Source organism: Schistocerca cancellata, chromosome 2 (genome assembly GCF_023864275.1).
Source record: "Schistocerca cancellata isolate TAMUIC-IGC-003103 chromosome 2, iqSchCanc2.1, whole genome shotgun sequence".
Classification (NCBI taxonomy): Eukaryota; Metazoa; Arthropoda; class Insecta; order Orthoptera; family Acrididae; genus Schistocerca; species Schistocerca cancellata.
The window spans coordinates 607,965,565-607,977,824 of NC_064627.1; the positions used below are offsets into that span (position 1 = coordinate 607,965,565).

The 12,260-nt window shown below is 44.2% G+C and overlaps 1 protein-coding gene across 2 annotated transcripts in view; it reads left to right on the top strand.

Moving 5' to 3' along the window:
- The window catches only part of LOC126162266 (uncharacterized), a 422,629-nt gene that overhangs the window by 356,123 nt on the left and 54,246 nt on the right, over positions 1-12,260 (top strand). For both annotated transcript variants that reach the window (XM_049918659.1, XM_049918660.1), the window contains exon 3: positions 153-614. In XM_049918659.1, coding sequence (XP_049774616.1) covers positions 153-614 — 462 coding nt within the window. The remainder of the gene's footprint in view (positions 1-152; positions 615-12,260) is intronic.

Sequence of the window (12,260 nt, forward strand, 5' to 3'; positions counted from 1 at the left end):
ATACTCAAGCATAGGTCAAACGAGTGCTTTGTAAGCCACCTCCTTTGTTGATGGACTACATTTTCTAAGGACTCTCTGAATGAATCTCAACCTGGCACCCGCCTTACCAACAACGTTGCCGTTCTTGACGTGTGGGCTGTGCGCGTGTGCAGGTGGACGCTCTGCTGGAGGAGATAGCGGCGACGGAGCAGCTGCGACACCTGCAGCTGGACGCGCTGCGGCGCGAGCTGGACGCGCAGGAGGCGCGCGAGGAGCAGGCCGTACTGGAGGCGGCGGAGGCCGAGGCGGAGGCGGAGGCGGAGGCAGCGGATGCGGAGGGCGGCGGAGAAGAGGGCGCCGACAAGCGCAGCGTGGCGTCGCTGGCGCGCGCGGGCGCGCTGCTGCCGGGCGCGGGCAAGCGCAACATCGCCGCCATGGCCAAGAACGGCCTGCTCAGCCCCAGCGGGCCCGTGCTCCTGGACGGCGACGGCAACGGCAACGGCGGCGAGAAGCGCTCGGTGGGCGCGCTGGCCAGGGGCGGCCTGCTGCCCACGCCGGGCAGGAGGGGCGCCGCCGACGACGACACCGACGACGACGACCTCTCACTGGACAGCCTCATGCAGCAGCTCTACGGCGTACGTACCTCTCCACTCCGTGCTAGCATACCCTCGCTACAGCCGATGTCGCTTGTACAATTGATCACGTTCCTAAGTCAATCCACGTATATATAGGGTGACCAGACGTCCGGATTAATCCGGACATGTCCTCCTTTTTAGCTCTTTGTCCGGGGTCCTTGCGGATTTTTACAGTGTCCGGCTTTTTCGCAAAGTTGAGCGTAATACAGTTAAATTTAAAATTAGTCCCGTTCTATTGCTATTTTCCTAAATATGTTAACTATTGGCACAGTCTTCGTGATAAACACGCACGAAGGCGGTGTTAGTAGGTGGCACCAGGATCGTCGATGTTATCGTTGGTCGACCTATAAGCGAATGCACATATCGATTATTTTCGTTTCGTATCTTCGCTTTGTATTGGCTTGGCTTCCTGTAGTGCACGTGTGATTTGTGAGTGTAATTTTTAACCGAGTGAGTTACGTAAAATATTTGGCTTTGCCTAAACGAAAGTGTACATTTTCTGATGTCATTTCCTGCAAATATCCGGCTTTCAAGAAAGGGGGAAATGAATTTGAAGCGGAATGTAAGGAATGTGGAGCTGGAACGTACATTTCAGTGGTCAATAAAGGTAAGAAATAAATCGACAGATTAACTTCATAGTTTCATTTCATTGTTTCATAGTCATTCAATTTATTTGTATTCGGAAGTTTAAAGTGCAGTTTACATGTCGTCAGCTGCTGCTACAATTGTAGATGTTGGTAGCGATGCGTCGAAAGAAGGGAGGTGAATGGTCTTACGTTTTTCGCTTTGTAAACAATTCCGTGTTGTTCACATAACAAAACAATTGACGCCACACTGTCACCACAAACAATGTTTTTAATTTAAAATAAAAAATGTTGCTCTGTGGATCACCACCTGACCACCAGTAACAATTAACTACTAGTTTTACCGGTAATTCCCGGCAGTCACGTGAATTGTCCAAAGCTGACGGGTGGTATCCTCATCTGCAGTTGACCCGTTTGATGTGTCCTCTTTTTTCTTTCCTTTATCCTCCTTTTTGAAGCTGCTTGTCCTCCTTTTTAAACAATTACATCTGGTCATCCTACGTATATACAGACGTCACAATTCACCTAGTACTACCTTTTTGTTATCAGATTTTATAGCACCCGGTTTTTCTAGCAAAGAATATAAATAAAACCAATCGAAAGAAGCAAAGCAGTACCTTTAATTTTAATATACAAAAAACAAAATCAGTAAAATCTATATATCCTAGCCAGGTAAATTCTTTCTTAGTTTGTATTTGTACAGATAAGATTGCGGCGCTTAATTCTGTCACTGGCGTAAACTTCCGAAAATACATTGTCCACTGAGTTAAAAAACTAACAAAGTCGTCTATTAGTTCTGTAGGGTACTACGCCTTGATGATTAAACACCCGAATTACTAAGCAGAGCAGACGAGTTTACACAAAACTTTAAATTACGAAATATCTTTTTATGTTTAGATTTTGATGAAATAAAGAATATATGTTGAATGAAGCTACACTCAAGTTATCTGTGAAAATTACATGACAATTCGTCTAGTAATTTTGGAGATTAGTGTATTCAGACAAACAGGCCGACACTATGTGTGTGTGATTTTTGTGAAATCCTATGGGACTTAACTGCTAAGGTTATCAGTCCCTAAGTTTACACACTACTTAACCTAAATTATCCTAAGGACAAACACACACACCCATGCTCGAGGGAGAACTCGAACCTTCGCCGGGACCAGCCGCATAGTCCATGACTGCAGCGCCTTACACCGCTCGGCTAATCCCGCACGGCCTGACACTGTGGTTTTACAGTTTTATTACTAGTATATGTCAATTAACCCTAGCGAAGTCCATCACTCTTATACAACCCCACCTGTAGTTACTTATTTCAGTAATCTACAACAATCTTCTAGAAAGGCGGGAAACTGCCTGAGCAGAATTCGACACCAGTGCACAGTAAAGTTCAGTCGAATGATTTTTAGGTTTTCCGTGCCGAAGAAGTACCTTGTTGATCAGGAAGGTTCATTAACCACAGACTTTCAAAATATTAGACACTCAGACACATAATCTGATCGAGATTGCCCTCAACGTGCCACCTCAACTCCACGATTTCACGATCTCCAGATTGCTTCACGAAATTATTTAGCGTTCAGGCTTTCCATTCAATCCGACGAAAGGCAGACGTTTCCATTGGCCATATCCACTTACTACTTATATGAGGTGCTGCCTCCTGGCAAGGCATTAAGAAATATCTCTGGGACGTATGTTGGAAACACTAGCCGTCAAGGGGAAATTACTCTCCCTTTAATCGCACCGTTAGGCTCCGACCAGAACCAATTTACGAAGATTAGGGGAAGTCTGGCCCACCAGCCGGCAGCTGAAGGAAAATCCCCTTGCTTCTGCAGCCGCAAACTGGCTAAGGCGACTACAAAAGCGAACAAGTCTTCAAATGGTTCAAATGGCTCTGAGCACTATGGGACTCAACTGCTGTGGTCATAAGTCCCCTAGAACTTAGAACTACTTAAACCTAACTAACCTAAGGACAGCACACAACACCCAGCCATCACGAGGCAGAGAAAATCCCTGACCCCGCCGGGAATCGAACCCGGGAACCCGGGCGTGGGGAGCGAGAACGCTACCGCACGACCACGAGATGCGGGCAACGCGAACAAGTCTAGCGCACATTTAGATAACCAGGAAATGATACGCTTCATCCCTTCATAAAGTGATTCCATATTTTTTTCCTGGCGGCAATACTGTTATATGTAATGCTTATGATTAAAACAATCGCTATATTTGTACAATTTATGATTCACGTCTTCCCACTACCAGACCTTGTGGACTCAGCCGCATCTTCAAATGGATCTCTAAGTTAAAATAAATCAAATTCCCTAAACTATAAACAAGCTAAGAGTTAGAGAAAAAGATAATGGGGAAAAAGATAATGAATGTACTCCATTGAAGATACTTGTAAATAGCAGGACGAAGCGTCCATGACAAAGCTATCTTAGAGGACACCACATCTGCCGTACGTGGCTCATCATACTGAATACCCAATTGTGTCAGCGTTCTGGCTTTCTGCATGTCCATTAACTATGGTTGCTGTCCAATATTTTTCTTCGAGGACGAACATCTGTCGTGTACCTGCCGTTATTGCTTTTGACTGTTTTTCTATAGCCAGTTCTCTTTTTTCAATTTTCGCTGTGTCTTTTAACCTTATCTTAGTTACACTTCAGTGCACTTCTCACGCCGTGTTTATAACGACTTGATTATAACGTCATGTTCCTAGGCGCCATTGCTCAGTTGTCTTTCTCGTGGCAGTCGGGACGCATTGTCGGTTTATATGAGTATTGCTTTTTGCGCGAGCACTTTTGGGTATTCAACTGATGGGCCATGTACGGCAGATGTGGTGCGTTCCAAGCTAGCTCTGACATGGGCGCTTCTTCCAGGTATTTATATGCATGTTCAACGGAGTCTATTTATGAGATCCCAGCTATCTTTTTCTCTAGATCTGTTATCATGTTTATAGCTCAGAGATATTATTTTATTTTAACTTAAAGTTACACATGAAGATGGGGCTCTCCCTGTAACCTGGTAGTGTAACGACTTCAGTCATTAAATAACAGTACAATTGTTTCGAATTTTTGCATCATGAACAAAGCGATTCTGATCTGATGCAATGAGGTAACAAGTGATTAATCGTCAGACACCTCGATGTGGAGGAGACTGCTATTGTACTGTCCATTTCTTCATAATTCATGTCCTCGCCTTTACAGGGCGTTGCAAATGGAGTGTCCTTCAGTCTCTACAACTCTTGTACCCAGCAGATAAAGCTGTCCAGAATGTCCAGTACGCTCCTCCCCGCCTACAAGGTCTAGGGAAGGAGATGTTATTTTACCGAGTACCAGAGTACGTGGGAATTCAGGGAAACGAATTAGCAGATGAAACAGCCAAGGAGACGCATAGCAATAACAGGTGGTTTAGTGTCCCGTACTGGTTTAGTGTCCCGTCCCCTTACATACTATGATTTCACTGCTGATGTACAGACTCGTAAGTAGATGGGTAGAAGAGCGGCTGAAAGTGACAAACAATATGCTGTGGTTTCCAGAATGAAATTTTCACTCTGCAACGGAGTGTGCGCTGATATGAAACTTCCTGGCAGATTAAAACTGTGTGTCCGACCGAGACTCGAACTCGGGACCTTTGCCTTTCGCGGGCAAGTGCTCTACCATCTGAGCTACCGAGCACGACTCACGCCCGGTACTCACAGCTTTACTTCTGCCAGTACCCCGTGGCTAGTAATGTCAATAACGCAGCCCTGGCGTGCGTCCCTCTAGCCACAGAGACGAGATGAGGTTCTTCTCTCTTGACCTCGGATAGGACACAGCCCCATGACCCATTGCTTCTTACTCGAGTGATAGAATCCTCCAATGTGTCACCCTTGTGGTTATTGGGACGTAATCAGCGTGCTATACATTTTACTTGAATATGTGCTATTCTCAGACAAGGGGGCAATGGCTAATCTACTTGTAGATTTGTCATCTATTTAGCCGACAATGGTAGTATCTGGTACTCCATTCACGATTGTGTGAAACGTTCAGCACGCTCCGTAAAATATTAGGGTGAGGTTTTATATATTATAATCAGATTCCTGGCTCATCCATGTTCACTTGTAAGCGATCAGCCAGCCACATCTCTCTGTGTACATATTTTAACCTCCTTCGAGCGTCATCTGTGTTTTCTATACAACACTCTTAGAACATTTGACTAAATTTGTATTTTAAAGGATATGTGGTGGTGATTGTATGTTTGAATATCGTGAGTGAGATGAGAAAGAAAAATTGCAACTTTAAGAAACATTATCTTTTAATTTTTTCGAATATTTTAGACCTCATAAACAAATTCGTTTTTACTTATTTTGTAAGGCCGTAATAGTCTTGTCTGTCAGAGCCCATAAAACGCACACACACACACACACACACACACACACACACACACACACAAGGGAGCGCGCACATGCACGCTGTCGCTGTCAACTTACGACTAGGATCCCGTGCTGTTCATTCTGTGAATGAGTCAGTGCATTACTCTCAGTCCAAAAATCTAATCCAAGTGTTTCTCTCCATGCTAATCTTGTGCTACTACACTCCTGGAAATGGAAAAAAGAACACATTGACACCGGTGTGTCAGACCCACCATACTTGCTCCGGACACTGCGAGAGGGCTGTACAAGCAATGATCACACGCACGGCACAGCGGACACACCAGGAACCGCGGTGTTGGCCGTCGAATGGCGCTAGCTGCGCAGCATTTGTGCACCGCCGCCGTCAGTGTCAGCCAGTTTGCCGTGGCATACGGAGCTCCATCGCAGTCTTTAACACTGGTAGCATGCCGCGACAGCGTGGACGTGAACCGTATGTGCAGTTGACGGACTTTGAGCGAGGGCGTATAGTGGGCATGCGGGAGGCCGGGTGGACGTACCGCCGAATTGCTCAACACGTGGGGCGTGAGGTCTCCACAGTACATCGATGTTGTCGCCAGTGGTCGGCGGAAGGTGCACGTGCCCGTCGACCTGGGACCGGACCGCAGCGACGCACGGATGCACGCCAAGACCGTAGGATCCTACGCAGTGCCGTAGGGGACCGCACCGCCACTTCCCAGCAAATTAGGGACACTGTTGCTCCTGGGGTATCGGCGAGGACCATTCGCAACCGTCTCCATGAAGCTGGGCTACGGTCCCGCACACCGTTAGGCCGTCTTCCGCTCACGCCCCAACATCGTGCAGCCCGCCTCCAGTGGTGTCGCGACAGGCGTGAATGGAGGGACGAATGGAGACGTGTCGTCTTCAGCGATGAGAGTCGCTTCTGCCTTGGTGCCAATGATGGTCGTATGCGTGTTTGGCGCCGTGCAGGTGAGCGCCACAATCAGGACTGCATACGACCGAGGCACACAGGGCCAACACCCGGCATCATGGTGTGGGGAGCGATCTCCTACACTGGCCGTACACCACTGGTGTTCGTCGAGGGGACACTGAATAGTGCACGGTACATCCAAACCGTCATCGAACCCATCGTTCTACCATTCCTAGACCGGCAAGGGAACTTGCTGTTCCAACAGGACAATGCACGTCCGCATGTATCCCGTGCCACCCAACGTGCTCTAGAAGGTGTAAGTCAACTACCCTGGCCAGCAAGATCTCCGGATCTGTCCCCCATTGAGCATGTTTGGGACTGGATGAAGCGTCGTCTCACGCGGTCTGCACGTCCAGCACGAACGCTGGTCCAACTGAGGCGCCAGGTGGAAATGGCATGGCAAGCCGTTCCACAAGACTACATCCAGCATCTCTACGATCGTCTCCATGGGAGAATAGCAGCCTGCATTGCTGCGAAAGGTGAATATACACTGTACTAGTGCCGACATTGTGCATGCTCTGTTGCCTGTGTCTATGTGCCTGTGGTTCTGTCAGTGTGATCATGTGATGTATCTGACCCCAGGAATGTGTCAATAAAGTTTCCCCTTCCTGGGACAATGAATTCACGGTGTTCTTATTTCAATTTCCAGGAGTGTAGTTAGTACACCTTCTGGACATTGGATCAGAAAGGTCCAGCCTGTTCAATGGTCGCCACTAAAGATTACTTCTTTTAGAACGTGTTAAACAGTTAGTACACTACAGATAATTGAGCATTTCTGCACGGTGAACAAACATTACCAGGGCGGAGTGTCACGAGAGCTAACAATAATCTTCTTTTGTAATTTTATGAGGAAAACAGTCTATATCAAGTTTTTTAAACTGCAGTTACCGACTTGACTGTGATGACGTGCAACAGCTGACACTGGTGGTAGCAACGGTGGTCTTGTATTTTAGATCTGAACACGGTCTCGTCTAGCCGAAAACGATACTCTCTAGTTAAAAAAACGCGATCTGTATTGTTCCGTTAGTAAAATAGTAATAGCAAAAATGCTTGCATTGTCAGGATAAAGTCAAAATCTCTGTCTCATGAACTGACTTACTGCCGCTCTGGACATCGGTACCTGGTGGAAAACTGATTTATTCTTCCTGTTGTTTATGTTCTTAGTTAACCTTAGGCGCTAACCTCTGAAATATCCCATATATCCTGATCTTTTTGAGCATGGAGACCACATGATATCGTGAATAATAGCTGCTGGTTGATACATCCCAATTCCATTCTCCCAGTATGCCGAAATCCAATACCTGATTTTTAGCAACATGTAGCATAATCGAAACATATTATACGAATTCAAATTCTTACACAGTACCTTTTCTGAGTGATGTTTCACTTTCTTAAAACATGTATAGGCACAAATTTTAACAATGTTACTTACAATTGGAATTTTTGCTAACGTTCCTTGGTTATGACCGAACAACATCTAATATTTCGACGACTCGATGTAATCGCGCTGTATTGTTAAAGTATCGCCTGCAGAACTGAAACTGCACTTCGATTACTAACCAGTTCTACAAGCACCGAAATGCTTTACAGCATGCTGTATTGACGATTATGGATCATACAGTCAGTCTAATCCCTGTTTCATTGGAAATTGGAACGAATAAACTTATGTAAGAGATTTAGGTCATTACCATCCTCTAACAACGTTTAAAAAAAGTAAACGCTCTTCAACCGATGTTGCCAATTCAAGATCATCACTGCCTGCTGATTATCCATATTTTGATGCTATAGGACATCGATTCGTGTGAGACGCATTGGTTACAAACGTCCCCACAGGTCTCATAGCTCGAGACACATTAAGCTGAACAAATGTCGAAAATTTAGTATAACTAAAGGTAAGTGAACATTCCTGTCGTAGTATCAGTCTGGTAGGCCCGTTCTTCTCTTAGCGACTCGTAAGTATCCCGCCACCAATGAACTCTACTGGGTGTCTTTGATTCTGTAGCTGCGTATAGAAGTTTGGACCAGAGAACTTGGTGGAGCTTTAGAAGCCTTTTCTGCCGAAGTTGGCACTAACAAGCTAATGGTAAACTCACATGCGGCGGGCATCCCTGAAGGCGAGCGAGTGGCAACGCTAACGATCAAAGGACACTTCCTCTTTGATGGCACTTGAAAGTGGATCCACGTACAGCTGGTCTGTAGACGTTAATTTTGATGAGGAGCTGGTACGTCACCCCCATTCAGAGCTCTGAATTCTATGTAACAGTTTATGGTATCAGCTAATTGTATCGGAAAGTGGTTTGATTATCGATTTCGTATAGATTCCGATTTAATTACATAAATTTATGTCGTTTTCTTTCACCACGTGGCTGTAGGTCAGCTTCTGCACGTTGTAATATCAGTAAATGCTTCCAAACTGTCTTCATTAATTATTTCAGACGTTGCATGAGTGTTTTGCTTAGATATTTCGTGTACTTTTCGATCCAGTTGAATTCATGCCACTTCCTATTTACTTTGAACCATGTGGCCGTACATCAACCTACTCGCGTTGTAATACCAGTAAATGTTTGTCATTCATTATTTGAAACATCAATGGAGTATTTTGCTTGTGGATTTCATGCAGTTTACAATTTAATAAAGTGAATTTAGGCCACTTGCTTAGTGCACTGAACCACATGGCTGCAGTTCAGCTCGGCTCTTTTAAGTTGTGAGTCAAGGTTCCGAAATGGTTGTCTTCGCTATTAATTTTGTTTGCATGCATCTCTATTGTTTAGTACCAAATTGATAGCCGTTTCTTCAAGCTGTTCTACTTGATTCAGACGTACAAGTTACTATCACACATCACTTTTTACTGACTTCTGAAATGCGTGTTCTTTTTCTAGATAATGTCGTTGAAATAAAGTGGTAGAAGAAAGACAGCTAATAATTTAAAATGGGGAATGTGACAAATCATTGTTTCTATTCCATGAATGATCTCAGCCACTGTTACAATTATCGATTCAGTACGAACATGACCGAGCGAGGTGGCGCAGTGGTTAGACACTGGACTCGCATTCGGAAGGACGACGGTTCAATCCCGCGTCCGGCCATCCTGATTTAGGTTTTCCGTGATTTCCCTAAATCACTCCAGGCAAATGCCGGGATGGTTCCTCTGAAAGGGCACGGCCGACTTCCTTCCCCATCCTTCCCTAATCCGATAAGACCGATGACCACGCTGTCTGGTCTCCTTCCCCAAAACCAACCAACCAACCAGTACGAACATGTGTCTGAAGTTTGTACTGAACATTGGTAGGTCTTTGAAGGTATACGTTGGATTCTTGCAAACTCATTTTATTAACTCCTCCTAACAAAATTTTTGTAATAAATCTGTGTCAATGCTCAACGAGATTCAGTCGATTACCCTCTGATGTGAATAACTTTTTGTTGTAAAATCTGTAATTTATTTTGAGACTCGATCATTTCCACTTCTTTCAACTCATTAAAAATGTAGTCGATTAATGGTTTGTTTTCACAGCACGCTGATGTAATTAATTTAAAGACTGAAGAAGGCTAAATTCCCAATTGGCCATAACCGCTGTTTTTGAATCAGCTTTCGGCGTCATGTTCCTTCCATTCTTTACGTCTACTCGTACCGTTTTGATATGGCATTTATCCAACAGCTCAATATATGAAATCTTTTTCCCTTTATGAATTATTTAGTCACATTTAACACTAAGGTATCTACACACACACACACACACACAGAGAGAGAGAGAGAGAGAGAGAGAGAAATCCACAACCTACTGTAGTGAGAACAGCGGAGATTACTTGATACCAGTATTAGCTATTTTCTGTCCTCTTTGGTGTGAAACGAGGAAAAAAGTCTGTATATCACAGAACCCAAAGTAGCACCTCGTATCATATCCTTATGCTACCAGTGCGTGATATTTCATGGAGCCATTAGAAACGTCACACGCTCTCCCTCTTGCCCGACAGGACTCCACAAGAATAACGTGGCTTTTTCCGAAGATATTTCTGAGCACCTCTATAAGACTTTCGTATCGGCTATTCGACCCGTTACGATCATAATAACGAGTCTCTAAATTCGTTCCGTGCTTTGTGCCTGGTTTCCTTGACAAGGTTCAAATGGTCCAAAAAAAATGGTTCAAATGGCTCTGAGCACTATGGGACTCAACTGCTGTGGTCATAAGTCCCCTAGAACTTAGAACTACTTAAACCTAACTAACCTAAGGACATCACACACATCCATACCAGAGGCAGGATTCGAACCTGCGACCGTAGCAGTCCCGCGGTTCCGGCCTGCAGCGCCTAGAACCGCACGGCCACCGCGGCCGGCTCCTTGACAAGGAGTACTAACGCTCGAACAGTATTCTAGATAATCATCTTTAAGTTGAAGTTGTTCTGTCCATGTTTGCTTACAAATAGATTTGTTTTTGGAGTGGACACCTAGCACACAAAAACAAACAACTAGTCGCCAACTTACAAACACAGGGGTACAGAGCATTAACAAACAAAACACACTCACAAGCACACATGAACAAGAAACACCCATAACAACAAGCAAATGGTACACTCTCACTTACAACAACAAAGTAATCCACAGAATAGCAACATGTTCAAAAAACAAGGGCTAAAAATATCCTAAACGACAGACAACTCATTACAGAGAAAACGAAGAGGAACTGGCAGAAGCACAGACAAACACATCATGTCTGGTATTTTCAAACTGACATGCCACGACCTCAAATCAGTTTATATAGGGCGGACAAGTAGAAACTTTAATACCAGATACACAGAAGACAGAAGAGCATTAAACAGTAACAGGTGTCATCCGACATTTGCTGTACATTTTATGGAAGTGAAACACAGTTCAAAAAACATCAACATTGACTTGAAAATTCTCAATGCAGCAACAGCCCCCCCCCCTCAAAAAAAAATAATAATTGAAGAAAACTATCAAATACAAAAAGCCGCAATTTAAGGAGAACAAGTAATAAATGAATACATAGTTCTCTGCAGTGGAACTCCGTTATCTGTCCTCAAACAACTATCAGACAACACCAACCCATAAACACCCTAAACCCCTTCCAAACACACACATACAATAAAGTAACAAAAATAAATAAATAAAATAAAGGTAGTAATTAAATAAATATAGCTCACAACCATTCACCTACACACACACACACACACACACACACACACACACACACACACAAAATGGCAGATACATCCCACAAAGATCCAAAATTCACAAAATTCCCACCCATAAAACATTCAACTGTTAGCTGTCCACCATCTTGTTTCTGTAGTTTGTAAACAGTGACACTGAAAGTTACTTGGTGCAGGCCTTCACAGTGAAGATAATGGGGAAACTAGCAAAAGTAAGTGAAACCTGTTGCAAACACATACATACATACACACCCACACCCACCAACACACACAGACACACACACACACACACACACACACACACACACACACACACACAAAATCTTCCACATCGTATTCCTTAATAATGAAGTATTCCTTTATAGTGGGCATAATCATAATATGACCAGTTGTAAAATTTCAAGTAATTAGCTGTTTTATATTAAGTCCTACATTCTTCCAGATGACAAACTGTGAAACAAAGCAATTGCATTAAATAAGATAAAAGCTACGAAATCCGCAGCATATGGTAACAAGCTATATGTATATAACTATCTGTTTTTCAAATGTATAAA